The sequence below is a fragment of the Scophthalmus maximus genome, chromosome 5 (genome assembly GCF_022379125.1).
Source record: "Scophthalmus maximus strain ysfricsl-2021 chromosome 5, ASM2237912v1, whole genome shotgun sequence".
NCBI classification, from domain to species: domain Eukaryota; kingdom Metazoa; phylum Chordata; class Actinopteri; order Pleuronectiformes; family Scophthalmidae; genus Scophthalmus; species Scophthalmus maximus.
Genome location: NC_061519.1, coordinates 12,434,665 through 12,461,551, shown reverse-complemented (window position 1 = coordinate 12,461,551; position 26,887 = coordinate 12,434,665). Strand labels below are relative to the sequence as shown.

Sequence of the window (26,887 nt, the reverse complement as noted above, 5' to 3'; positions counted from 1 at the left end):
TACGAAAATAAGGTTGTCCCTCCTTTACGTGGAGGATATGGTCAAAAGCCCCCTTCCTCTGTCTTACAGCTCTCTGCCTGGCTGTAGACTGTCACAGCACAAAATAGGATTTTTAACTTACACAACATTGCTCGATCTCTGTGAGGAATATTTGTATTCCAACAATTAATCGGTGACCTAAGATCTTCTAACCAACTCTCGCTCGTGGTGAAGTCAAGGCTGGTTGACCAGGCTTTTCCCATCAGGGCCCAGAGGCTCTGGAAATCCTTACCTGAGGAGATTAAACTTTATGCCAGCACTGTTTTTAAATCACTGCTTAAAACATATTTTCACAGGGAAGCATTTCATGCCAGATTTTAATCTTGTTATCTTTTTCATTTTGTTTTGTTCTGCACCTCATTATTCCTGTGTATTTTGAAAAGCACATTGTAACCTTATTTAGATAAGTGCTAAAGAACTGTTATTATTATTATTTAATATTATTATTATTATCAGATGATAATGTGAAAGCTATTGCTTTTGATGACCTTGTCGTAGAATTTTCTCCTCTCCTGTGTAAGAGCAAGGTCATCTTGTCTTTGGCAGGTCAGGTAAGCCACGGTGTCTGAGCGTCATAGTCTTAGATTGTATTTTGATACTGTGCCATATTGTGTCATAGTCTTAGATTATAGTTTGGATATCCTGAGCCAGTCTTTCTGTTAAATGACGACATGACCCTGAGTTAAATACACCATGCTGACCGGGAACGGGAGGGGTTTTTGGGACATCATGCACTGACACTTTTTTGATCTTTGTACGAACCAGAAAACCCCTCAATATATTGAGCTCCTGTAATAAATACTTCTGCCTGAGACATCTACGGTCTCCGTCTTCCTGATTCAACTACATCCCTTTTCCCATCTCAAATCTGACTCTTGAGTCCCCCTCAGCACTGTCTGTTCTCATACGCGTGCGTATGTTTAGCATCATCAGCATATGGTCACAGATGCACAAGACAATGCAGATGTTGGTGTTCTCTCTTGGAGAATGTGCCTGTCTTCTCCTGTAAGCACGACGATGTTCATCATCATTATGTTCTACTGTATCATGATGTCATTCCGCAGTAGAACCTCTGGCTGCCATCGGAAGCTTCCCTTGCGTGTAAACGTCCTCTGAGACATTATTAATCCAGCAGGCCATGAGAGCACATTGTTACATAATGTAAACAACAACATTGCAGCCCGTCGCGAGCTCACATTGGTGCGCGCCGCGCGGTGTCCCGGATGGTGCTCGCACCGGAAGAGAAGGGGCAGCTCTCCCAGCCATCTTGTGTGGCGGCATCCAGCGAATTGTTCGCATCAAGCCTCGTAGAATCGGAGGTGAATCCCGCTGAAGGGGCGCCATCATGCCCGGACACCTGCAAGAAGGCTTCGGCTGCGTCGTGACCAACCGGTTCGACCAGTTATTGGACGACGAGTCGGACCCGTTCGAGATCCTGAAGGCGGCCGAGAACAAGAAGAAGGAGGGGGCCGCCGCTGGCTCCGCCAAGACCGCGGCGCAAGCCGCCAAGCAGCCGAGGAAGGAGTCGCAGAAGGACCGGAAGAACCCGCTGCTGGACAAGAAGGAGGAGAGCCAGCCGCCCGTCCCCCTGAAGAAAGAGGGTAAGGTCTCCCCCCGCTCCCTCGCCCGTGCTTGTTGTCGTGTCATGTGCAGCGCCGCCGTTAGCTGCGTGACTCGGTCCGCACCACAACACTGCGTGAGGTCAACACGGACCCGCGTCCTGCGGCTGTCCCCAGGACACACGGACAGGTGTGTGTGTGTGTGTGTGTGTGTTCGGCGGCGAACGTCCCGTCGTGTCGCAGAAATGGGTTTCCACCAGCGTCCGGGCAGGAAGACGGTGGAGCTGGGTTACTGCCCGGTGGAGGATGCTCCGTGCGCCGGCTGCTCTGCCGTGGGCGGTTCTATGCGCAGGATCTTCACCTGTGCACCGGGAGATGTAGACAGACTGGTCCCCATGTGGCTCTGATGGAGTCACACTTAATCTGTTGTGATCCTGAAATGAAAGCGGACCAGAGTGTGTGAGGAAGGCAGCCCCCGCTGTGCGTTAAGTGCATCAACAGTTGCACTATTAACTGGTGTTCGAGCTGCAGAGAGGAGCGGTGCATGGGCAGCTTAGACCCAGGTCCCACCCGTGCATGACAGTTGGCGCGTCCGTGCGTGCAAACGTAAACCCTTCCACGCGCAGGAACCGTCAGAGAACCTCTGCGCTTCACACGCTTGACTTACGACCCCGTATGTGATTTTGCAGGAATCAGGCGAGTGGGCCGGAGACCGGACCAGCAGCAGGGCCAGCCGGGCTCCCAGCACCCGGGCGGACAGGGCGAAGGGCGACCCGGAGACAAGAGGCCGGACCGGAGGCCTCCCCGGGAGCGCCGCTTCGAGAAGCCCGCCGAGGAGAAGCCCGAGGGAGGCGGAGGCGGAGAGTTCTCCGTTGACAAGTGGGTAGCCGCGGCGATGAGCGGTGAAACGCACACTCCGACACGCCGATGAGCACAAGGCTGCCTGGTGCAATCACAGGATCAGTGTGAGGTCGTGTGCAGTAGCCGTTGATGAAATCTTAACTCACTTAACCTCAAACATCACAGCACAGCAGTGTGTAAACAGCAAGTGTGTGTGTGTGTGTGCGTGCGTGCGTGCGTGGATCCCACTGATAAAGTCAAGTCTATACACACTCACTCAATTAAGCATCCTCCTTCTTTTTGTTTTCATATCTGATGTTCTGATCACAAGTGGACAGCTCTAAGTACAGACGTGAGTTCACCCAAGATACATTGCGGTCACATTCAAGATCCAGTCACCGGTCTGGGTCACGTGGCCACATTGAAGGACCGCCCACTCGGCTGACGTCCTCTGACCCGCTGCAGATTCATAATGAAACCCCAAAGTATTTTTACCCATCTCAATGTTTCCCATACGTTGATTTATGGCCCAGCCCCTCCCCCTGACCCGAGTGTTGTCATCAGACTGGTAAAAAAAAAACAACAACGCACTTGTTCTTTTCTGACATAAATTATGTTCATCTTTCTTTTTGCATACCGAGCAGAATAGCAAGATCCCAAGTGATCGCTGGAGATGCACAAAGAGACGCTTGTTAAATGCCCATCTCTTGTGTCCATCAGGCCAGCTGGAGACAGGCCCCCGAGAGGGCGTGGTGGTGGACGGGGCGGGCGTGGTGGAAGAGGACGGGGCATGGGCCGAGGCGGCGACGGCTTTGACTCCCGCGGCAAACGAGACTTCGAGAGACACAGCAGCAGTGACAAATCGTGAGTCAGTCGTGAACCGAGGCCTTACGCAGACCAGCGAGTCCGTAAATAGAAGCGACTCCTCGCCAAACCTCTCAAGAGACTCTCTGACTGCTCACGGTTGATAAAACCAGGTGCCACTGTTTACATGTTTTTGTGTTAATTTTAAAACCAAAGTCTCACTGACCTAAAAGAGGTTGTTTTTTTGGCAGTTAATCTCTACTCTACGTTGAGCAACAGTCTGACCTAAATCAAGAGTTTCTTAATGACGTCCCTGATTTATGTCCACTAACTTTCTTTTTGCTCCAGACTAGAGGAGTTGTTGTTGGTTCTTTAGAATGACTCCCACTGTGGGTATTTTCTCACTGCATTCATCACTGTGTGTTTTCCCGTCCTGGCTCCAGCAATCAGAAAAACGAAGAGAAGCGCAGCGGCACTGGCCCACACAACTGGGGCAACGTGAAGGAGGAAGTGAGGTGAGTGTTCCCAAGCTGACACGTGGCCTGTTTATCTGAGCTCTTTACTGTCGGAACGATCGCGATTCACATCTTGGCCGGACCTTTCCTCACTGTGTCTAGATGAAGCAACTTTTAACTAGTGATGCACCGATCCACTTTCTTTCAGCTGCGATCTGACTCTAATAATAATTAGATATTTTTCCCTTGATTATTATTATTGTTGTTGTTGGTGATGCTTTAGTATTCATGCAAAAATGCATTAAAATGTTTTCCAATTTATCCAATGTTTTTGAACTCTTGTTAAAGAAGGATTCACATACAAACAGGTGTGGGAGTGTTTTTGACAAATCCTTTAATATTTTGGAAAAGCATCAGGTGCACAGCAGTGAATCAAATGCTAGTGAGTAGATTACCATGCTTGAGTGCAAAAGTAATGAGAGAACCGGATCTGCTGGCTCTTTCTTAGTGCTGTTAAGTTATTAAAGCTGTTTTTAGACATGAACTCTGGGAAAATTGGGTCTGGATATTATCCAGAGTTTTGCCCTTTGGCAGATGACAAACGCAACAGGAGATTGTCCGAGTCGTGTGTGTTTAACGACAGCGGGGACCTTTTCTGGAGCGTTCTGTGTCGTCTGGGCAGGTCATGACAATAACTCTTCTGTAGAACGCAGTGTTTTTGTTTACAGTCGTCAACACGCTAACTGTGAGATTTCCGTAGATTTTCCTGTTGTATCGTCACATGGGTTCACTCAGGACATTTTCAGCAAATGGGGTTTGAAAGGAAAAGTTCCGGAAATGTAAGGAGCAATGTTTGGGGGACATTTGCGTTCAGCCCCTCATGTTCATAAGGCTCAGGAAAATATCCAGATTTCTGTGCGTGTGGGAAAGCAGTGTGATTTATAACTTTGTGCTATAACATTTCGCTACTGGCTTAACAAATCACATTTATAATTTATAAAAACATCAAACTATGGAATGTGGATCGGTGAATTACAGTATTGGCACCAGACACTGACTTTGGACCGGACTGGTCCCAACTGTTGCTCTCAGTTTAGTGCATGTTCTTGGTTTATGTTGCATGGAACATGCAGCATAACCACAAATGCAATTGTGACCACTTAATCTAATAATTCTGAAACATTTACAAATCTGTGATAGCTTCTTATGGTCACAAGTGTGTAATAACGTTACATTAAATGTGATGCAGCAGCCTTAAATATATGTATTTCTGCACTTGTCGACCTGTTCGGAAAGGTGCTGCTTGTAGTTGGAGAGCGTGTTTCACCTGAAAGCACCACTGTGTTCATCTTGAAATATGATAATCTTTCTGGGAGATTTATAAACGTGGTGCCGCTGGATCCTTTGTCAATATGAAATCTCTCACATGCCAAATTGTGTCAAACAATCTCTGTTGACAAGGTGCCCGCGTGTCTTTGTCCCCAGTGAGGCTGAACCGACTGCTGCCCCCGAGACGACCCCCGAGGGAGAGGAGAATGCACCTGCTGACTCTGAGAACAAGTGAGTGTGCATTTCCTGTCAGATGTAGTTGTGAGGTTGAATCTGGACTATCATCTTTCAATAATGCCAGAATAAGTAGTGTGAAGCTGCAGAGCATGATCAGCACATTGTTGATCTTTTTCCTTTAGCTTCTGTAGACATTCTTTGTCACAGAATGAGACTGCACGTGCATTTTCCCTCACACAGCTGCAGTGCAGTCAGGATAAACATTGTTACTGACCTTTTGGCCTTGGGATTACAGAGCGCGTATGGAGCTAAGAGGATCTGCAGCCCCAGGTTTTAAGTTTGCTGCATTGTTGTGTGCTGGCTCTCCAGGGAGAACGAGGTGGAAGAGGTGAAAAACGAAGGCCCCAAAGAAATGACCCTGGACGAGTGGAAGGCCATGCAGGACAAGGAGCGCACCAAGGTGGAGTTCAACATCCGCAAGCCCAATGAGGGAGCCGACAGCCAGTGGAAGAAGGGATACGTGCTGCACAAGTCCAAGAGTGAAGATGTATGTGTGGCGCTTCGTGTGTTTATGTGGCCTGAAACGTCTATTTATATTATACCTCATACTTTTGTGGTTATTAAAAGTTTGTAACATGGACCAAAGAGTCAAGACTTCAGGAAAAATCCACTTAGACATTGTGCTGTTGGGTTTTTAAACTACACAAGAGCAGTGTTTAAAGTTGGCAGTGTCTTCTTTTCCTTTTCAGTGGATCATCCTGGGTGTTTTGTTTTGGCACACAGGTTGTTGTTGAGGTCACTTCTCACAAGCTGATATGACATCAGATGTGTAAATAACTTTTGAGCTGATAGTTTCTTGTGTTCAATTTCCAGAGGCCTGTCGGTGCTTTGATTGACGTTCCAGAGGTTGAAGCAGAGTCTCCAACACTGTACAACAAGGTGCGTACAGCCCTCACACTGGTCCATGAAAACATTCAGTTTTAGAAATGTGTGTCCACCTTTGAGAAAATTCTTCACTACAAATTGCCATACTCGATGTGTTCTGTTTCTACCAGCCGGGCCCTGTTGACGAGTCCAGCGACCACCATTTCCGCAAACCAGCCAACGACATCACATCTCAGCTGGAGATCAACTTTGGAGACCTGGGCCGCCCGGGCCGCGGGCGCGGTGGAGCGCGCGGAGGCAGGGGAGGCCGCGGCGGGGGAGGCACCAGGACGACACGCGGGGGAGGACGGTCCGAAAAGGTAACAATAAAAGCCTACATCAACAAAAAGGGTTTAGTGTCCCTCACAAAAGATTGATCTTACTGACTGAACAGGCTGCAAAACCACTGACTTGGGAAAACCTGCTGTGGAAAACTGAGGCTCTGAAATAACAGGGCAGAGAACACATAATGGAAAAGGCTCAGACCGACCTCATGACAGTTGCGAGGTGCACGTGTGCAATGATGGCGCTGAGTTATGCAGATCAGAGTTCATAATATTTATAGTAGAAAACCGAAAGCGGTCATCAAATGCTTATTGTGATTCACAGGGATTAAACGACGGATTTCCGTCAGTCAGATTCCAGAAAGGGCTCTGCCTGCAAGGCTCCTCTTAGTGTGCAGAGCCTGCACCGGAGGTGACCCTGCAGAGGAATCTTGCAGGAAGTCCATCAGATCAGATGGGGGGGGGGGGGGGGGGGGGGGGGGGGTGACATCGAGAACCAGGCAACTGTAGGAAATCGTTAGTAATAGAATTTCATTATTAACTGTTGCCAGTCGGAAAACTAAAATGGTGAATGAAAGACGCTCTGAGGGGAACTGCAGCCTTCACTGATTATTCTCTTTGTGTTCAATACAACATGCAATGCCCTTCACACACAAGTAGTATCGTGATCCATGAGTTGATCATAGCAGCTTCACCTCTGTCTGTGTGTGTGTGTGTGTGTGTGTGTGTGTGTGTGTGTGTGTGTGTGTGTGTGTGTGTGTGTGTGTGTGTGTGTGTGTGTGTGTGTGTGTGTGTGTGTGTGTGTGTGTGTGTGTGTGTGTGTGTGTGTGTGTGTGTGTGTGTGTGTGTGTGTGTGTGTGTGTGTGTGTGTTTTTCTTTCTTTCTCTTTCTCTCCCCCCTCCAGGCCAGTGGAGTCTCAGTCCCCAACGTGGACGATCCCGAGGCCTTCCCAGCCCTGGCCTAGACGCTCCTTTTCCACCACCAGCCCACCCGTCAGCCCTTCCGGGGGGCCCCTCCTCTACGAGGCTTGCATGCTTACCACATCTTCCAAGTATATAAGAAAACAGAGAAGAAAGAAAAAAGATTTTAAAGACGAAAAAAAAGACTCATCCCATACATCCACACCACCAGAGGACTAAAAATGTTACCTGTTTTAAAGGAGAACAAAAAGACAAAAAAAAAGCGGAAAAAGGACCTCTTGTTACACTGAAGTTTTGTATTTAGAAACATGGAAGCAGGGATGTTTTCATACTTTATTTTTTCTTTTTTTCCAGAGATTATGCATACGTCATTGATATTTTCTTTTGTGCTGCTTGAATTTATTCATTTCTGCTATTAGGTTGAAGTGTGTTTCTCTTCCCCCTGAAGCTTTTGTGCTTCCCCCTCGCCACCCCCCTCTCTTCAGCTCAGTATTACAGGGTCATCTTAAAAAAGACTTTCTACTGGAGTTTATTTTTTTTCCAGTAACACACACTGATGTGGTAGCAATTCACTACATAGGAAACTTGTACTAGATATCTGAATTATGGCTTAACATGCTTTGAAAGTGGAATTACTCTGTTCCTGACTACCCATCCCCTTTGCAAGGCACAAATCCAGGATGGGTAATCAGGTGAAGAGACTTCCTACTAAAGCTTGGTATTTTTTCAGCTTGTTGTGCAGTGGAAGTAAATGCCTTTTTCCTATTTTATTTAAATTTTTTGATAGCTTGCCTTTTTTGTGGACCAGTGGTTAGTAATGCTTTGTATCCCCTGATCCAGATGTGTGCTACCTGTGTTTTCAAGGTGTCCCGGGGCCCAATGTATATCTTTAGGCTGGTCCTTTTAGGTCATACAGACTGTACTACTTGTAACTTCAGGACCACTAAGCAAATATTGTATTTTATTGTTAAGGGTGGGTGTGTGTGTGTGTGTGTGTGTGTGTGTGTGTGTGTGTGTGTGTGTGTGTGTGTGTGTGTGTGTGTGTGTGTGTGTGTGTGTGTGTGTGTGTGTGTGTGTGTGTGTGTGTGTGTGTGTGTGTGTGTGTGTGTGTGTGTGTGTGTGTGTGTGTGTGTGTGTGTGTGTGTGTGCGCGCGCGCGCAGAAAAGTGTGAGGCTGAATGTGAATTTGACAGCTGTTAACTTAGAATTTAAGTATTCCTGCATTGAACTTGCCGTTCTCAGACAGTCGACTGCAAGTTCTGGCCTGAAGTAGCTCATACAGACTTCTGCGACGCGATCGTCGAAATCTTGACGAGAACGACAGATAGGCCGAGCACATATCTAGCTCTTAGAGTACCTGTAATATCTTTCAGATCTCCAAGCACTTGGGTTTTATCAGCACCAGCCCTCCGAAGATTGTTTTCTCCTTTTCCTCTCTGTGAACCATAATTGCTGGTTTTTATTTTATTCATGTTTTGTTTTGATCTTTTTTCTTTCTTTTTTTGTATTTATCAGTGCAGCAGCACCAATGCATAATTTGTCTGAAAGAAATGCCCGCTGTCATTGTGGAACAATCAAGAGCTACAGAATGTAATGTAAGGTAATGTTGCTGTTAGCCCCCTGTGTCAGTATTTCCAGTGAGCTTTCTTTTCTTAAATGAAGTGGGTACATTTCACATTGGGGAGGGAGGGAGGGGCGGGTGTATACTGAAGTTATTGGGGGAATGAATTAAAGCTTTACATGCTGTGCGCTGAGAAGACTTGCTGTTGATGCACTGATACAGACGGCTGGAGCAGTTTTTTCTTGTAGGACTGTTTGAGCCACATGACGGTGAAACTTTTCTCTGCAAACATCCCTGTTCTAATAAATTGCTTTAGAGGTGTTAAATGTACTCTGCCAGTGGCTGCTGGGGTGTTTAAAATCCATACTGTGATTTTAAAGGTGTAAACAAACGTGCTCTCGACTCTTTATTGGTTCACACGCGATGAGGCTGTGGTGAATTTCAGGGCTTCAGTATTATATGTGTATATATGTATATATTATGTGTAAATATGTATATATGTGTCAATCCTGTATACAATTGAGTTGGACATGGACAACAGTGCAAAAGGGTTTGATTTACACCAGTGTAGAAACTAAAACGTTACACCACCATTTACTATTGGACTGTGGTATTAGTTTTAGCCATTGTAGCTAGCTGTAGCTAATACACTGGCAGCACTGAGACCTTTAACTAATGACGTCATTAGCGTACGTACTGTACGTTTACTTTTATTCTCTACAGTTACATACGTCGTGTGTTCTTACGTCTTTAGTGAGATTTTAGCCCAAACACAGTTCTGAAAGATGTAAAATATTTTTTTCCCCCTGTACGAAGATAGAAACATATATCGTCAAGGTAGAAAAGGTATTTGAATCGAGATGTTTCACTTATTTTCACTTCCGTCTTCGCCGGCGGAATTCGAGTGGGTCGTGTTGCGCATGTGCAACACGACTCGCAGGCTTCCGTTACGGCTCGGCTGATATTTGATGGCAGCGCTCCACAGACGGCGACATGAGCCCGCCGACAGAGACGAGCCGCCCGCGGGGGCGTCCCGCTCCGGTACCGGAGGAGGAGGAGAGTCGTCCGGCGACGGCTCCTCCGCGGTGACCTCGAAGCTCGCCGCCGCGGGCTTTTACGGAGTCAGCTCGTTTTTCATCGTCGTGGTCAACAAGAGCGTCCTCAGCAGCTACAGGTACAGAGTCCATGTCCGTGTCGCCCAGGGAGGCCAGAGGGGGCCGGCTCTTGTTGGGGAGGTAAGGACGCACCGGGGAGACACAACAGACAGAACCTGGCGGTCTGCCCCGCAGGCTCAGTCTTAAACAAACAGGTTATGGAATATGGAGAGTGTTTGACCACATCAGGAACTGAGGCAGTATTTGAGGAACACCGGCTCCACCTGTCCCCCAGTGTTTACCACCCACAGTCCCACCAACCAAACTGTGTGTTTGGTTATCATTTAACAGAAAAACAGTATTTCCACTCTTAAACATATATTTCTTTTTGATTACTATACAATGATTATACTCTCTAAACACATATATGTATTCAGATTGTTTACCAAAAGCATCTCCTCTCCAGCTGCAAAATCCTTAATTAAAACTAAAGTAAGATTTTATATGAATATGTAACACCAGAAAGAGGAAATAATACTGTACAGTCTTCATCTTACAAGTTAAGAATTCATAACAAAGTAAAACCTCTCATGAGTCTATGTGGTGAAACATGACCGATCACAAGCAACAGTCTTGTAACGATGCAAAACGATGTAATAGTTGTATTATTTTTAAAGAGACGACTGTGCAAGCAGCATTTTAACTGAAGTTGGTCGAAGGGGAGCGAAACTAACTATCGGAAAACTGAAGTGTCACTGAATTCACTGTGTTTTTACTTTATATGATCATATTAGCTGATCATTTTAACAGTGGATTAGAGGTCGAGTCTATCACAGTACCTCGAGTCGAGGTTGCACATACGTACAGCAATACATTACATGTACTCCCCTGTTTTCTGGTTCATAATATGTGCTAGTTTAGAGCATGAAATAAAATATTTAAAATGTTCATTTTTCCAAAATGTTGGCCCCCAAAATCTGAATTAGTCCCAAAAGGCCCAAGGTGTCACGTGCAACGTGTGTAATCAGCAGATAGTAGTAACCAACGAGACTTGCAGCTCAGAAGAATTAATGAGATGTAGATATTAAGTATTTGCATTTCCGTATTTTTCCTCATTCACACCACCGTCTGCACGTTTTACAGATTCCCGTCGTCGACATGTGTCGGAATCGGCCAAGTAAGTTTGCCTTAATTTGAGTGAGTCGACATATTTCCTGTCCTCAAACCAACACCGATGTGTTCCTCCACGTCTCCCTGCAGATGCTGGCTACAGTCGTAGTTCTGAGGATGGGGAAGATGCTGGGCATCATCTCGTTTCCGGATGTGGATCTGAGTATACCACGCAAGGTGCGGAGTGAGCGGTTCAAGCTGATATCATATTAGAGATTATGCAGTAAACTCCACTCTGCTTTTGAAAAATGGTTCATGTCTTCTTACTTTCCAGATGTTCCCATTGCCTCTGCTGTATGTCGGGAATCAAATATCGGGACTCTTCGGGACGCAACGACTCAAGTGAGAGCTCGTTGTCCTACAGCTCCCTTTATTATTATGAAAAATATATAAAAACGAAATATAACATCATGTTTTTTTTAAATTTCATTTCCCAGTTTACCCATGTTTACAGTTCTGAGGAGGTTCAGTATTTTTCTCACCATGGTGTTTGAGGGACTCTTGCTGAAGTAGGTGAAAACTCCATGTTGCAAAAATGTATCTTGCCCATGGGAACAAGTGATTTCCATAACTGCCTTTCCTCACAGAAAGACTTTCTCAACGTCGATTAAAGCGACGGTGTTCACCATGATCCTTGGTGCTTTCATTGCCGCCAGGTAAAGACCACATACACTGTACCGATGTGCTTCTGTTATCTCAGCGTGTCTCGTTCTTACTGTACACTTGCTCTGTGGGTTTGTTTTTTTATTGCAGCGCCGATTTAGCTTTCGACCTCGAAGGATACCTCTTCATAATGCTGAACAACGTTCTGACCGCGGCCAGCGGCGCCTATGTGAAGCAGAAACTTGACTCGCAGGTGAGCAGAGTTGTAAATCTCGTAACACGATGCTTCTTGTCTGCCTTAAATTCACATGAGTAATGTGAAACTGCTGCTGCCCCCACAGGATCTGGGCAAATACGGGCTTCTGTACTACAACGCTCTGATCATGATTTTTCCCACTGTGGCTTACGCGTACTATTCAGGGGACTTGCAGATGGTAAGGAAAGGGTTTTTTAACACAGACTGATATGTTAAATATAAGAGTCTTGAGTCTGTGCTGACTGAGGGTCTCCATCGTCTGTGTTTGAGTGCAGGGGCTGGAGTATGATGGCTGGTCCGACCAGCTGTTTGTTGTGCAGTTCGTGCTCTCCTGTGTCATGGGGTAACACTACTCGCCTAACTCCTGCCCTCCCGTCGTTCGTTAACAGATATATATATAACCCACGTTGCTGCTCTTGTCTGATTACGGAAGACCATTATGGCCAAACATAAGAAAAACATAGAGAGGATAATTTTTTATTTTTCAATTTGCATGTTGTTAATTTAGTCGAAATGTAGGAAATAAACCATAGACTGTGTATAAAAATGGACGTAGTGTGAAGCCAATGTGCCTGAAGCCAGTATACTCTATAATGACCAGCAGAGGGCAACTCCACTCTACTGCTCACTTGATGTATAACGTAAAGTTGCTTTATAAATTCCATATATTATTATTATTATAAAGTAAAATAGTGTATGTTTCTAGTTTCAAATTTTCTTTAATACCGGATGATGTTTATTTAGTAAATTATGCCCCCCCACACTCTTCCAACTTGTGCTTTCAAAAAACCAAGATGGCGCTGGTCAAAATGGAAAAAAGAACTCAGATTTTGTTCTCATCCCTGGCCCTAACACACTTCGATATCTAATATTTCTCTCATCTTTTGAACAGCTTTATTTTGATGTACTCCATTATGCTGTGCACACAGTGCAACTCGGCGCTCACCACCTCCATCGTGGGCTGTATAAAGGTGGGTTGTTTAAAGCTGCTGCTGCCGCTCTTGATTGGCTGATAACGTTGAACGAACGCACGTGTGTTTACTGATTCTCTCTCTGTGTGTGTGTGTGTGTGTGTGTGTGTGTGTGTGTGTGTGTGTGTGTGTGTGTGTGTGTGTGTGTGTGTGTGTGTGTGTGTGTGTGTGTGTGTGTGTGTGTGTGTGTGTGTGTGTGTGTGTGTGTGTGTGTGTGTGTGTGTGTGTGTGTTTGACTGCTGCAGAACATTGTTGTGACCTACATTGGAATGGTGTTCGGAGGAGATTACATATTCACCTGGACCAACTTCATCGGTCTCAACATCAGGTGAGGCGGACAGAGCTTTTGAATGAGTCTGTTTAGGAGCTGATGTTTATTGCCCGGGAACAGATGTGTCATCTGTGTTATCCCACAGCATCGCCGGGAGCCTGGTGTATTCGGTCATCACCTTCACACAGGAGCGAGCCAGTAAGAGCAGTTAAAAGAACGACGGTACATAATTCTTGTCAGATTCCAGTATATGTTGAGTTTTCAGATACCTGAAATGTTTTGCATTCAATTTAACAGAAAAGGCATAAATCATGGAGCCCAGATCACCACACCGAAGAACACGTCTCATGTCTGTCTACACTACATGGATGTTTTTAAATAATGTTTTACTATCGTGCATGTATTTTCTGAGCACACATTTTTGCTACAATGATGAAAAGCTATTTGCTGAGAGACTGTGATCAGCTATTACGTTTATAATCATGACAGTGCCTTAACTTTTTTATAATTTACATTTTACCGATTTAAAACAATAACAAGGGGAATGTTATATCTGAGAAATCAATAAAATGAAAGTATAGATTTTAAGAAAATGTTCTTGATTTCTGACCTGTAGTTTTTTTCAGTGCACATGAGTGTCGTGATAAAAGACTTACTTACTTGTCTCTCAATCAAAATCTGAAGTGTGTGCTGTGTTGGGAAATCACAGTACGACTCAACTTCATTAAAACATTTATTAAATATAGCCAATGTTATTCCATTCATAGACTGTCTTGGAATACACTTCGTTTTTATTCATCTTGTCATTTACAGAAGGAAAAAAAACAAAACTTCAGTCCTAAAAAAATGGAGGGAAAAAAAAGCCGACATGGATCAACATTATTTGAGACAAACTTATCTTAATTTGTGAATGTCAGTTCAAAGCTGGAATAAAAAGTAGAACAATTTAGCTTAACAGCTGCTGTACCAAAACAAATGCAGGTTTCACTGCTCTTAAGCCGCTCGCTGTGGAGGGACAGTAAATATCGGTTGGAACTTCGCAGTAGGATTTGTTTTGTTTTTTAAACCGAAGGCAAGCAGCGCTCTCAACCACGTTAGTGGAGTTTCTCTTTTTTTTTTTCTATGCACAAAAGATGAGGCTCTGCAACAAACGTTTCTGACTGAGCTGGGTCATACGGGAATGAGAAGTGCTGCCAAACAGAGAGGGAAAAGAGGAATGGCTACTTTATTACATCCACCTCGGAGCGACAGAGGCAAAAGGGTTCTCGACGGGGAAAAAAAGAAGCAAAGCCTACGAGGAAGACCAGAAAATACACATAGTTATAAAACAATTGACCAACTGCTCAAGGTAAGAAATCTATACAAACTTTACATTAAAAATCGTGGACATGTCGGTCTAGTAAAAACAAAGCGTTGAGCAAAGCACTGACTATGAAAAATCCAAAAATACAGCCATCTTTCTACATGATGAGTTATATAATACAGGACATCACTGATGTCAGCTGCTTTACACAAACAAACCTGTCGGGGGGACGAACCCACCGGTTCATTTATTGGACACGAACCGCCGCGAGAGGAGGCCAGAGGAGTGAGAATGGAGTTCTGCTGGGTTTTGTCACCTCTTTATCCACCGAACGATGAGAAACATACAATCAAAAGTGCAACTGAAGTGAGCGAGCGGCAGCTCCCGGCCCGCCCGTCTTTGTTTTTTTCTGCCTCTTTAAGACAACTTGAGCACGTCATCGTTTCAAATGGGTCCCGTGTCATTAAATGTTCAAATAGCTTGAACCGTAATTACCCATTATAGAGTTTCTTTTGTTTGTTAAAAAATATAAATAGCTCTGAGTAAAAAAATATCGCATGTGACCTATTTTCTTTGAGTACAAATAGGAAAAAAAAGAGAGGAAATTCTTGGCAAACCTGTCAGTCTCAAAAAAGGGAATAAAGACGGTGGGAGATGTTGAGTGGGACGTGACGGAGCTGTGGTACTTTGGGATGAGCATTTCAGTCGGTCGGTTGGGGTTCAGGGAGCCACTGCTGCAGTTTGGTAGGCTGTGTTCTTCGTGGTGTGATTTTCAGCGACCTTTGACCTTATTCTAGAGTGAGTCTGTGCTCGTAAGGTCGTTGGGGACCATTGTTCGCCCCGAGTCAGCGTCTGTAAGTGATCACCACCAAGCTCTGGGTCCTTCAGTTCTCCGGTGTTCTGGACGGTTCCACCTCACTTTGGCCCAGAGGCTCCGCCTCCGCCCTGCACCTCTTGGTCGGCGGCGGGTCATGTGCTACCGCCGCCGCGTCCCTGTGGTCCGGCCAGAGGCAGTTCTGCTCCAGGGAGCCGTTTCTGTCGGGGCTGGGCGCAGCAGGTTGGCTGCAGCCGTTGGAGTTGTTGTCGGAAACAGGAGATTCCACCGTTGGGTTGGAGGGACCATTGGACTGAGCGGGCTCTGTTTTGACTTGACTTGCTTGGGGCAACGGAGCGACGTCCACTGGGAGGCTTGAGTTGTGACTCGCGATACCTGTCACGGAAAGAGGAAAACTGAGTGGTCTGAGATAATCGAATATATTGATCACCCAAATAACTAAAACTGTTGTAGTATCCCAAATAATAAAATAGTTCACATGGTAATAGTTTACCATTTATGGCTAAATTAAATATATCTGGTTGACGGTGTGAGCTACACCAATTAAAATTGAATAATCTCCAGTGATGAGTGGAGGCCTTTGAGACAGATCTCTTAAAACAAGAGAAGAAACTAAACTGATGGTTAGACACCATTAGAAGCAAATGAGAATAGAGGGATTTTTTAATTTGGGTGATTTACCCTTTAAATGGTCACATCAAATGAAAAAAGCTATTATCTTCATCTTCCAACTGTTCTGTATTTGTCAAAAATATTACAACGATGCCTTTTTACAAGTTTTCTGTCAATTTATCCCTAAACCTGCCTCCAATTAATCTGGATAGTTTGACTCGTGTCTTGTTTTAGACTAAATTCGACTGAAACTCACCGTTCTGACTGCTGCCATCCTCCTTCTCCGAGTGGCTGGCGCTGCTGCTGGAGGTGGTGGGCGGCGGCGATGCCGCCCTGCTGGACGTGGCGCTCTCCGTCTCATCCAGTAATCTGTCCATGTAGTCTCTGAGGACACACAGTCGCAGCACACAGTCGGTTAACTCTCCACACGGTGGTTGCAGGTTAGACTGATGTGTACAGTTTCTCACGAGCCTCTTGTTTCAATACATGTCACAACGATTTACTGTGGAACTGTGCAGTACTGTGGTTGTATGGAAATTCATCCTTTTAGATCATGTAAGTCTCACTGTGGATTTTTTGTTCTAAGATATTAATTGTGGCTTCAGTGCCGTTACATCCCTTTGGCTGGACTAACACAAGCTCCTTTCTTCACAGTTCAGACCTGGCAGTACAGTAATGTTATGCTATACCCATAAATTATATTCTGAGACAAAATTATATATATATATTATATTTATGTTTTTAGACTTACTTTCTACAATTTAACATAAGCTGAAATTATTTCAGGTTTGAATTAAACACCCAGAGCTTAGGTTTGCGTCTCCACATAACACATTAGACTAACACATTTTATTAGCTTATTGGAACATTTCAACAGAATAAAGTTGATAAATATTAAATTAAAAACTAATAAAACTTGTCACCCCCCTTTGTGGCTGAAAGTAAATAAAAGGGCTACAGGAGTTATAAAATCCTTGGGTCGCATCACACACACCAGAGGAGAATCTTCTCAGATGTTGTTTTGTGTTTATGTTTTTCACGTTTGTTATCAGTGACCAAAATCAAAATGGGATTCCTTCACAAGAGTGTATCATCTTAGAGTCTACACGGGACAGACCTCAGCAATAATCTCAAATTTTAATTAATTATTAAATAAATGATTTCGGAACTTAAAACCCCCCTAGCCTTAACTTATTAAAAATCAGCAGTGTATCTGGTTCACATATTTTAAGACAAAATACAGAGAGAATTTATTCATAGCAACTTTCACAACTAAACATGTAAAATAATAAAACTCACGTGACACCAGGGTGAAGGTTGTATTTCCTTTTCCCAAGTCTGGTTTGCTGTGCAAAGAAATCATAACGCTCAGACTTCTTCCACATGTAATAAAAGGCCACACATTCTCCTACAGACCTAGTTCTCACCTGAAAGATTTAATTCAGCAGACATGAAATAACCATTATTACCATCGTCGGAAGAGATAGGATTCAGCACAATTTCAAATGAGAGACAAATCACATAACACAGAAACATGAACAACGCAAAACACAGAAATATGATTTGTCTCAACAATGCAACAAGGTTGAAATGGATCAGATTCCATCCAACAACAACATGACAGCAAACACAAATCACAGAATGATTTTTAATATTGTCAATATGTGGTCATGACATATTAAAGTGAATTAGCTGATTACAGGGACACTTCTCTCACCTTGTTGGCCTGTATTAAATGAAAGTCTTTCCCATAAGCTTTTAGTCCTTGTTCAAAGTTTCTACATTCCTCTTCAGTCCAGACGGACAGCTCCTCTGTGGCAAAGAAGATGAATGTTAATGTTGCATCTGTGTAACATGAACTACAACAAAAAATCAAAGAAAACGGAGAAGAAATTTGAGATCAGAATGTGAAGGCTACTTACCTCTGGCTGCTTTTACATTAAACTTAAGTCTTCTTAAAGCTTCCTCTGTGTCAAAGTCACATTTCACCAGTTCATACAAGGCCTACAGGGAAAACAGGCATCGATACATTGAAAACAAAACTATAAACTAACATAGTACATCATCAAGACTATTCTTAAATCATAAGACTTTACTCTGAATTTCTGCGTCTGACAAAAATGAGGTGAAAAGACCAACGATGCATTTCATACTTCACAACTCCTGAGCCCCAAGCATATTTGCTCCTTCTCAAGATTTTGGGAAGTGGTTTTTAAAAACAATAATGACCTGTAGCAACTGGTCACTTTGCTTCTGTGCAGATGTTACTGTAATAAATGTGTTGCATTAGGGAGTATTTACGGCAACCCGACTGTGTGTGTGGCATCAATTCAAAATAAACAAGAGTCATTGTTCATTGTAACATAGAGAAGAGTCGCCCAGTGCAACAGTCTACTCGCTGATAAGTGTTAAATCGTTTTTGGACAACAATGGAGCTCTATGGCACAGAGGAATTCCTTAAACAGACAAAACTCACAAGGATCAATTCATTTATTGATGTTGTTGATCTCACCTGCTCATTGTCTTTGATGTGAGATCCCTCTGGAATTGCATCTACCCCTTTTTCGTCTCCCGTTCGCCTCGAAGCCTCCGTCAAGAACTCCACTACTTTGCCCTCGGGAAGACACTCGGGGTTCCACAATAACTGGTCGTCATTTTCGTAAACTGCAGAGGAAATACACGGGCGGCAAGCGAGAAGACATCTTTGGTAAATCGCACCGAGTTTGTCCTGTGCATCCCTTTGCAGGGGCATGGTGTTATCGCTTGAACGTGCAGATGACAGGGAGACAGCAAACCGACCAGCTCACCTTTTTCGTTGTCTTTATATTTACACAGGCCGACGGGGGTTTCGGCCTGATACATGGAACCCACCATAATCTCCTGTTGGGAATAAACACAGTTTAAAGTGAGCCTAGACTGGTACATTCTGACATTGACTTTAAACATATTGAAATATATCAGTAAAAATATTCCAAAAAAATTCACGCTTCTTGACTTTTAAAATAATTCTGAACGTGTCCTTTGAGAGTAAATGATGATATTCTGCTGTATCAAATTTAGAGCCAACTTTGCAAACGGACACTGCATATGTTGCAAATCACGACTTTCAACATTTAACAGTAAACGTGATTTTTTTGTTCTAACAAATGTCTTTAGCAGTGTTGCATAAGTCCACCTATACTTTGACAACAAAGTCTTCATCACTGATAATGTTTTTACAAACCTTTTTCCAGTCTTCAGATGGAACATAGTCCTCATCTTCATCCGACTCCTCCTCCGCATCATTATTGCCTGAGACAAAACGTGAGATCCATTTAACGAGCCAAATCTCACAAGGAAGTCTGCCATGTTTGATGAGATGGTACGTACTTTCAAAATACATTAATTTCTGGGGACGTATGAGTTCAGCTGTGCCAAGGGACCTGACTGGGCGTGTGCGGGCCTCAGGGGTTGTCTGGGCTTCATTCCCCTGTCCCGACGTGATCTTAACACCCTCACCCTAAACACATGCACAAAAGGTCACCAAGGTTACAAGTGCTGATGGAATTAAACAACACATCAAGTCTTTGCAAAACAAGTCACTGTCAAAAACTCAAACGCCGACGTACCTCGTTTCTTTTCAACTCGCCAGTGCTCCTGCTGCTTTCGTCATTGTCAAGGTCCTCTTCCTCATCCTCCTCCTCATCATCATCATCATCTTCTTCCTCTGGTTCTTCCTCCTCCTCTTCATCCTCATCTGCGGTCGATCCGCCCCCATAGCCGTACAGACTCAGCAGCTCGTGAATGGGCATTTCTCCCTCCTGTTACAAGAAAAAAGAGTCTTGCTCAAAAAAGGCCGCAGAGGGAGACACTATCTTACTTTGGTTTTTTTCACCAGGTACGGTTGACAAGACAAAAGAGTGTTGACTGCCTGAAACGAACCCGTGCGAGATCTTCAATCTCGTTGGCGTTGGTCTCGTCTGATGCCTCCAATATTTCCTCTTCCTCCAGGGTGCGTTCATCGTCAAAGTCATGGACGAGCATGTCTGCTGACGGGTCGAAATCGTGGTCATCGGAACCTGCTGAACCTCCTAGAAAAGTAACCCCAACAATGACAGCGGTACAGTTAATTTAGATACAATGACCGAATCAAACAACAAATCCAAATAAGGTCCAATTGGTACATTTTGTTTGAATATACTGTATACCGCAAGTAAATTAAAGGTATATTGAGGTACAGGCGTGCATGACAGGAATAAAAACTTCCGTCCAAGTATTTATCATTTTATGTTTTCAATATCGGTTAAATCATGATTTGATTAAATGTATCAAATTATAACTCTTGTATTTCAAAACACCCTGATGATGAAAAGACCTGTTTTTACAACATTTCAAACAGGGGTCTTCGACGTATCGCGGCTTGTTGCACATGGGATGTATTAAATGACTATATCGCGAATACCGCAACTACAAATTGTCATTTCATAAGGTGTCTACAGAAGACTTGCTTTGAGGTTTAAAATTGAAAAACTATTAATGAAAATAATTAAGAGTAAAGAATGTTTTAATACAGACATAGGTCACAGGGACGACAAGAATCATCACACTGGTGTGATTGTTTGCATCAAAAGGTCAGATTGTGCGTTTAAGTACTTACCTAAAAGTAGATTTAAAAAGATTGCATTATGTATTGTCTATCGCGATATAACAAAATATATTGTGATATTATTTATAGGAATATATCGTCCAGCCCTAATTTCCGACAATGGATTAAAAACAGTGTGATTATAGACATATTTGTATTTATATGTGCAGGTTTCTTTGTTTTTCTTTTTAAATGATCATAATTACAATGTTTTAACTGATGTGTACCAACGAGCGGATCATATCCGATATAAACAATGGATCGTTGTTATTTACATCTTCTTTACATTGAGACTATAACATTAACTTTGACCGGTTTCCAACATCACGCCATGCAGACAAACAACAAGACCAAACTTCACGTACCTGGGCTCGAATTCCCGAGGGAGGGCTGGAAGGCGGAAAGAGAAGGAACAGGAGTTAAGTTTGAGAACAGCTCCGGGGGCAAACATCTCTTTCACAGTTAGAAACGGTTCGTGTATGAGATATAATCGTATGTAATAACATCACACACTCGAGCTACTGTGGCAGACGGAGCAGAAGATGGGAGTTGTGGGGGGGAAAGCGCGCCCGACCTTGTTCCCTGATCGTTGACTGCAGTCGGACGAGAACAGAAACAAAGAGTGTGGCCACTTCCTGCGGGGGAACGTCCAGGCAGCGGCTTCCTGGTGTGGACGCAGCACGGTGCCGCGGCTCCTGTGATCGACCACGCCGAGCCGAGCCCGGCAGGCGGGAGGGGGACTCGCCCGGCGCGCTCACTTGCGTTACAAGTTGCAAGCTAATTCTCTTTTATTCAATTTAGCTAACGCGTTCGAATTGCGCTCGGCATCGACCGCCGAGCCGAACGGCGCCCGCGAGCTGCTGCGCGTCGCGCGTCTGCGTCCGCGGGACTCTCGCAAAGCGTCCGACTCAAGAAACGCGAACGCGGGCAGTTGAGTTTGCTCAAAAACAAAACCGCGAAGTCGCGCCGCTAGCGCCGCGGCTGCCCGTCGCCAGCAGGGCTAGCGCGGCTAGCGTTAGCCCAACCCGAAGTTTACTAAACATGTTCGTGTCAAGAAATGGCGGTTATCTGGCGCCGCGCGCGGTTGTTTCCCCCTTTCGTGTATCAAAGCAACAACTCGCAAACTATGTAGGCACTCGACTAAACAAACCAACCAGCGGTGTAAAAAAAATTTCCCCCCCCCGTATATTTATTTCACAGTCTTACCTCCGCCATGTTTGCAATCCTGCAGGGTCACGTCAGGGGTCAGCGGTAGTGCCCGGATGTAGAGCCCCGCCCACCTTGCAGTATGAAAAAACGTGACGCTTCCACGCGGCGTGGAGAGGAGACCGTGACGTACCTGTGTTGTCAGTGTGAATTATCATATTCATGAAAACAAGGATCAGAAGTACACGCTCAACCAGGCTTAAACGACGTATGAACAGCAGTATTTAAAATGGATGTAAGAATGTGCATTTTGGAATTTTCATTTTATCTAAATCAAGGAAATTTAATGTAGCGATATGCTCCAAAATGTGTAATGAAAAGGCTTCTTTTTCCTTTTTTTTAAAAAGCACCCTGATCCACTGACATTTACAACATATAAGAATGGAGTTTGTCCAACAAAAGGGACAGAGAGGCCTGAGTGCTGTTTTTGGCTTTTGGCTTTAATTTATTTTTCACTGTAGGAAAAGTAGAAAACAAATCCTGAAAAAGAAGCTCATTCGAGATGTATGTGAGTTTCCAAGAAGATACTAACGTTTTTATTCACCCTAAGATCCAACGCCAGAAGTTATCAAAAGTTCTGTTATACATACTGTAACGTCACATCTGGTCCTCGGGGTGATTTTCATAAAAGTAAAATGTGCTTGTTAACTCTACAATCTGAGAGATAAGAGGTCATACAATGTGGGAAAAGGAAGGAGAGTTACTGGTGTTTTCCAGTCACCACATACCATACACCACAAGCTTATTCACAAAGTGCAAAAAAGCTGGGGTGACATTCAGAATGTCACACTAATTGAAGATATAACCATAATATAAACAATGTTTTTGATTCAGTTATCAGCCCCAACTTGTATATTTAGACATGGGCCGGTAATGACTATTTGAAGGTCAACTCAATTTCCAGTTCAATTTGACTGAAGTGCACTTGTAAATGCAACTGTCTCTTCTGGGAATCACTGATTTATGATCGTGATAGTGGCCGCACACTCCACTATGTTGCTATGTAGAGAGCCATCACTTCAGATTTGTCGCAGACTGGATATATGCAGCTATCCATTAGGAAACACTTTACTAAATCCACGGCAATAAAAACCCTGCAGTTCAGACAGAAAAGTGCATTTCTTTCTCTAACATTTGCGAAACTGTATTTAATCAGTGACCCTCACAATGGCCTAGATTCCCACACACATCCCGAATGGCCAGAGTGACATCCGTCGTTAAAAGCCAATGATGGTCAACCAAGACAAATAAACACGGCCTCACCTGGGACAGTGTGTGTGTGTGTGTGTGTGTGTGTGTGTGTGTGTGTGTGTGTGTGACATCACCGGAGACTTGAGATAAAAGGATTGATGCTGGCGGATGTTTTCTGAGAATCAACACAGCAGGGTGTTTGTGTCAGGCATCTTGGTGCAGTAACTCTTGCGTCTTTTTAGCTCCATGAGATCCCAAATCCTGCTTGCGATGCTGCTGTGCGCATTGTGTGTGGCACAGGTTCAGGCACAGGATGACAAAAACACACTGAGGCTGTGCGGCCGGGCATTTCTGCGCGCTGTGGTGTACACGTGTGGAGGATCCAGGTGGAGAAGACTGATGGGAGAAGAGGAGACTCTGCCAGAAGGTCAGTACATGGTCCCTTCGTTTTTGCCTTCACAACTTTGGTGGTAAAACCCCAAACATAAACCAAATGACAAAATGCCAGCCTTGACTTCTGGCAAACGTTGATATCTCTTTACAGGCAACATAGAGGCAGACATCCTCAAAGCAACAGATGTGCCAGTGGTGGAACGTTATTGGCGTGACCAAACCCAAGCACTCATAACAGTGTGCTGTCAACTAGGCTGTCGACGGAGCGAGCTCTCTACTCTCTGCTAGAGGGGAACATCCGCAGGAGGTCATCATCCATTGGCTGCAGTCGTTCATCAGTTTGAAATATAATCTTCAAAAACATTGTCAGGATAATGTGATTTAATTTTCCATGATAACAACAACAAAAAACAGTGAATTCTGTTTTTAAATAATCTTGCACTTGTTGCAAAATAAACAACATAGATAACCAACTCTTCCACAAATGTTTTTCTTTTTTAAATAATTATCAGAAATGCATAACTGAAATAATTCCTGTGTATTTCTCCATGTGCATGTAACGTCTACGATTCATTCCAAGTAAACAGCAAAGACAGTTCCCACGCCACACAGAGAGCTGTTCTTGAAAGAGTAGGAGGCAAACGTGTCGGTAGATGCGTCCCACAGACAGCGGCTGGTGATTTTCATGCTCTGCCCAGTGAGCTGACCGATGTGGACGAGGACGACCACCTTATATCTGGGGATCATGAGCTCCTTCACACGGGCCCTTATCACCTGGGAGGGCCAATCAAAAAAAAAAATGATAAAGCAGAAATTCATAGGGATTCACAAGGTACTTGAATGGATGAGCTTTTCCTTTTTATAGTACCTCACATATTGTTTTTGACATTTTTTGGGACCACTCTACTTCATATTTCTCTTGTTGGAGGTAAGTGGTTAGTACGTCCTTCAGGATGTCTGTGACTGCTGGGACAGGGAAGCGCTTGTAAGGTCCTGTGGTGCAAAAAAACCCCCAAAACAACACAACCATCACAAATAAGTTTAACTTCTGGTGCAGTAGCTTTTGATTAGTGAAATATTACAAGGGGAAGAAAAAGGTGTATTAATGGAAAAGCATTGATGGATAAGAATTAGAATTTTTAAATATTGTATCAAAAGGTCATTTTCTGGTCTTGTTCATGAACCAGAAGCACAAACTAAACCTTGGCAGTTTGGGGCAAAAATTGGGCAGGAATTATATGATATGATTTCTGGTGCATGAATCTGCTGACAGAATCCAAACCACTGTTGCGTAACTGTAATGTGGGCAGTCGGTGATGAAGGTGCGGTGCAGTGTTTTGGCATTAAAGGTGAGCGTATAGTCTCACCCATCTGATAGGTGTTCTCCATCGTTACAACCGGCCGAGCGTTCTCATCATGACGGAGTTCATCAATGGATGACACAAGACTTGTGGAGCTGAAAGACAAAAGATCAGGTTGAAGAATGGAACAGAGGAAAGACGCGTTACATAGGTTCTTTAGTTGAGTGACTTCCAACTAAATGAGTCAGTCGCAATCAATTTCCCATGAGGTATGATTGTTAAAGATCAATGTGATTTGTCACATGAGTCTACTCACTCCTTTTTCCTGCCTTTGACTCCATGGCCCACATCGGAGGTCACCTTCATCGTCCTCTTCTCTCTTTTATGGGATTTGTGCAGCTCGGACATGACGGCTCCCCCTCTTTTACCTTCGTCTCCGCAATATGAGGGCCGAGCTTAAATATGTGGACGTTGGCTCCATTAATGTCAAAACATACAGTGGTGCACATGATATAACTCTGGAAATGAGGAGTGTTACAGGGCGGGGGTGAGTTTAGACAGGAGTTATGGGTGAAAGCCCCCCTGGTGGTTTGTTAGATTAGGCCAGAAAGGCAGTGTTTTCTTTCTTCTTAATTTTAGTTCAGATCGAAGATTGTGGGTGATTTAGATTTGTTGGTGTCTGCTTGTTTTTACACCCTGGACTTCCACTGCTAGTGTTTTGTTGCTTCCCCAATACCCCGGGACCAACTCCAGGCATGTGACAGGAGTCATCTGTTGTCAGTGACCTGTTGTCGCTAACTCGCAGTGTTTTAAAATGAAAACATGTAGCAGTAGCATTAAGTGTTTCCTTTTTGCTAGCCCATAGTTGAACTATTTGGCAATGGCTCGTTTGTAAATGAGTATTTCCGTGTGCCAACTCTTGCAGGATAAAAACATAACTTTAAAATAGGCAAAAATAACATTATTAGGTAAATTTACCTCGTTATTTACCCACTTCAGAGCCTCTTGTACCGAGCAGAACCGAGCGGCTACCCCACCGCAGCGTGGTGTTGCCACGACAACCATGGACCGGTAGTTAGAGGGAGGGGTTTACATGCGCGCGGGCTTCCTGCTGAAGTCTCGCGAGATTTGCGAACCTGAAATCTCCTGAAGAATCGAGTACAAAGGGGATTTCGATGTGAATGCGTTCACAGCATTTGTTATTCTACAAGTTTATTTGTGTGAATACAATTTATGTAACTCTGCAAAGTTTTTCAGCCTGTTTTTTTGGCCCCTCTTCATTCAAACATCAAAACGTTCAGATTTTGGACATTCCGTCTTTTGTACAACTCTTTCATAACTGTCATACTCCATTGAAATGAATGGAGAAAATGTTCAAGATGAACACATTTTCACACTTTTCATGCATTTTCAATTCTTATCAACTCATTAATGCATTCAGCTACAAACTCCATTCAACCCTTGAAATGGTCCACATCTTTCAGATATTCAGGGTGTCATTCAACTTTCAAATCCAATTAAAAACTTTTCAAAATATTCAACTTTGTTTGAAGTGAACGCTCTCAGCCCTTCTCACATACTTTAAACATTAGTGTATGTGGAGGGGAGAGGAGCTGGAAAATGATTCACTACAACTTGCTCTCTTTCCCACTTTTTTTACATCAAAACGTAGGGGGATTTTTGTGCTCTTTCACACAATGTGACTATATAACCAAACAGACTTACACCTTTTGCACTACAGGTGTCCAAGTGAGAGGAGTGCCAACCAACTATTGCATCATACCAGCATTTTAAGCAGGTAGGCAGTAACCATTGGCTAGTTTGTCTGACTAAACCAGCTTTAGGCAAGGTAATGTAAATATAACTGTCTCTCTACTCTAATCGTAAATCCTATTCATACACTCCAATCTTGAATATTGTCCTTCTTATGGGCTATTTCACTCCGAAAAGTCTGTCCGAGAAAATCAAATCTGTTTCCTCTGCCATCTCTGGAAAGATGGCAACATTCTCCCTCACCTTCAGCTGCAGCTGATCCCTGACTCGATGGGTTTTACAGGTTAAGACTGAGGTTTACTTTATTTTATGTTTTTTCGAATGTGGTAAAGTAACTTCAGTGTCGCCTCTGTGTCTGCTTTAATTGAAATGGGATTCTGAGAGGATTCACTA

The 26,887-nt window shown here is 43.9% G+C and overlaps 4 protein-coding genes across 11 annotated transcripts; 2 read left to right on the top strand and 2 right to left on the bottom strand.

The window, feature by feature from the left end:
* The first annotated feature begins 1,176 nt into the window (after positions 1 to 1,176).
* On the top strand, positions 1,177 to 9,282 carry serbp1b (SERPINE1 mRNA binding protein 1b). Of its 2 annotated transcripts, none has more exons than XM_035633307.2 (9): positions 1,177 to 1,640; positions 2,288 to 2,477; positions 3,159 to 3,302; positions 3,686 to 3,757; positions 5,183 to 5,257; positions 5,564 to 5,750; positions 6,077 to 6,142; positions 6,259 to 6,447; positions 7,316 to 9,282. In XM_035633307.2, exons 1-9 carry the CDS (start codon positions 1,385 to 1,387, stop codon positions 7,373 to 7,375), a joined length of 1,239 nt encoding a protein of 412 aa, XP_035489200.1. In that variant the 5' UTR covers positions 1,177 to 1,384; the 3' UTR covers positions 7,376 to 9,282. The 2 variants fall into 2 exon arrangements, with proteins under 2 accessions (XP_035489200.1, XP_035489202.1); XM_035633309.2 differs by having other exon boundaries at positions 1,187 to 1,640; positions 5,573 to 5,750.
* Positions 9,283 to 9,813: 531 nt separating this feature from the next.
* On the top strand, positions 9,814 to 13,852 carry LOC118310397 (UDP-glucuronic acid/UDP-N-acetylgalactosamine transporter). 2 transcript variants are annotated; one of them, XM_035633310.2, is made up of 13 exons: positions 9,814 to 10,065; positions 11,129 to 11,162; positions 11,246 to 11,332; positions 11,430 to 11,497; positions 11,593 to 11,664; positions 11,743 to 11,811; positions 11,909 to 12,011; positions 12,100 to 12,192; positions 12,290 to 12,357; positions 12,907 to 12,985; positions 13,231 to 13,313; positions 13,402 to 13,478; positions 13,554 to 13,852. In XM_035633310.2, the coding sequence occupies exons 1-12, from the start codon at positions 9,860 to 9,862 to the stop codon at positions 13,466 to 13,468; spliced, it is 1,029 nt and encodes a 342-aa protein (XP_035489203.1). In that variant the 5' UTR covers positions 9,814 to 9,859; the 3' UTR covers positions 13,469 to 13,478; positions 13,554 to 13,852. The 2 variants fall into 2 exon arrangements, with proteins under 2 accessions (XP_035489203.1, XP_035489205.1); XM_035633312.2 differs by having other exon boundaries at positions 9,815 to 10,065; positions 13,402 to 13,454.
* A 124-nt stretch (positions 13,853 to 13,976) lies between these two features.
* On the bottom strand, positions 13,977 to 21,972 carry mier1b (mesoderm induction early response 1b, transcriptional regulator). 4 transcript variants are annotated; one of them, XM_035633306.2, is made up of 13 exons: positions 21,837 to 21,972; positions 20,996 to 21,020; positions 19,928 to 20,076; positions 19,615 to 19,806; positions 19,376 to 19,505; positions 19,230 to 19,297; positions 18,814 to 18,886; positions 18,519 to 18,670; positions 17,929 to 18,010; positions 17,724 to 17,818; positions 17,306 to 17,433; positions 16,263 to 16,390; positions 13,977 to 15,769 (listed from the first exon to the last, which is right to left on the bottom strand). In XM_035633306.2, the coding sequence occupies exons 1-13, from the start codon at positions 21,843 to 21,845 to the stop codon at positions 15,444 to 15,446; spliced, it is 1,557 nt and encodes a 518-aa protein (XP_035489199.1). In that variant the 5' UTR covers positions 21,846 to 21,972; the 3' UTR covers positions 13,977 to 15,443. The 4 variants fall into 4 exon arrangements, with proteins under 4 accessions (XP_035489199.1, XP_047187742.1, XP_047187743.1 ...); XM_047331786.1 differs by having other exon boundaries at positions 17,306 to 17,352; XM_047331787.1 differs by lacking the exon at positions 21,837 to 21,972 and adding an exon at positions 21,205 to 21,812.
* Positions 21,973 to 23,943: 1,971 nt separating this feature from the next.
* Positions 23,944 to 26,885, bottom strand: dynlt5 (dynein light chain Tctex-type family member 5). Of its 3 annotated transcripts, none has more exons than XM_035633314.1 (6): positions 26,738 to 26,885; positions 25,716 to 25,867; positions 25,038 to 25,176; positions 24,788 to 24,876; positions 24,289 to 24,413; positions 23,944 to 24,194 (listed from the first exon to the last, which is right to left on the bottom strand). In XM_035633314.1, the coding sequence occupies exons 3-6, from the start codon at positions 25,127 to 25,129 to the stop codon at positions 23,991 to 23,993; spliced, it is 510 nt and encodes a 169-aa protein (XP_035489207.1). In that variant the 5' UTR covers positions 25,130 to 25,176; positions 25,716 to 25,867; positions 26,738 to 26,885; the 3' UTR covers positions 23,944 to 23,990. The 3 variants fall into 3 exon arrangements, with proteins under 3 accessions (XP_035489207.1, XP_035489206.1, XP_035489208.1); XM_035633313.1 differs by having other exon boundaries at positions 25,700 to 25,867; positions 26,738 to 26,884; XM_035633315.1 differs by lacking the exon at positions 25,716 to 25,867 and having other exon boundaries at positions 26,738 to 26,876.
* Positions 26,886 to 26,887: the final 2 nt, after the last annotated feature.

What these genes read in the sequence shown, in the direction of transcription:
- dynlt5 (XM_035633314.1), bottom strand. Translation starts at nt 25,129, where the DNA reads ATGTCCGAGCTGCACAAATCCCATAAAAGAGAGAAGAGGACGATGAAG. An exon ending in GGAGAACACCTATCAGATGG is followed by an intron (nt 24,414 to 24,787) that starts GTGAGACTATAC and finishes TTTGCACCACAG; the next exon opens with GACCTTACAAGCGCTTCCCT. An exon ending in TGTCAAAAACAATATGTGAG is followed by an intron (nt 24,195 to 24,288) that starts GTACTATAAAAA and finishes TGGCCCTCCCAG; the next exon opens with GTGATAAGGGCCCGTGTGAA.
- mier1b (XM_035633306.2), bottom strand. An exon ending in AGATTGAAGATCTCGCACGG is followed by an intron (nt 19,807 to 19,927) that starts GTTCGTTTCAGG and finishes TTCTTGTAACAG; the next exon opens with GAGGGAGAAATGCCCATTCA. An exon ending in GCGAGTTGAAAAGAAACGAG is followed by an intron (nt 19,506 to 19,614) that starts GTACGTCGGCGT and finishes GCATGTGTTTAG; the next exon opens with GGTGAGGGTGTTAAGATCAC.
- LOC118310397 (XM_035633310.2), top strand. Translation starts at nt 9,860, where the DNA reads ATGGCAGCGCTCCACAGACGGCGACATGAGCCCGCCGACAGAGACGAG. An exon ending in TTCGGGACGCAACGACTCAA is followed by an intron (nt 11,498 to 11,592) that starts GTGAGAGCTCGT and finishes TTCATTTCCCAG; the next exon opens with TTTACCCATGTTTACAGTTC. An exon ending in AGCAGAAACTTGACTCGCAG is followed by an intron (nt 12,012 to 12,099) that starts GTGAGCAGAGTT and finishes CTGCCCCCACAG; the next exon opens with GATCTGGGCAAATACGGGCT.
- serbp1b (XM_035633307.2), top strand. Translation starts at nt 1,385, where the DNA reads ATGCCCGGACACCTGCAAGAAGGCTTCGGCTGCGTCGTGACCAACCGG. An exon ending in CCTGCTGACTCTGAGAACAA is followed by an intron (nt 5,258 to 5,563) that starts GTGAGTGTGCAT and finishes TGTTGTGTGCTG; the next exon opens with GCTCTCCAGGGAGAACGAGG. An exon ending in ACAAGTCCAAGAGTGAAGAT is followed by an intron (nt 5,751 to 6,076) that starts GTATGTGTGGCG and finishes TTCAATTTCCAG; the next exon opens with AGGCCTGTCGGTGCTTTGAT.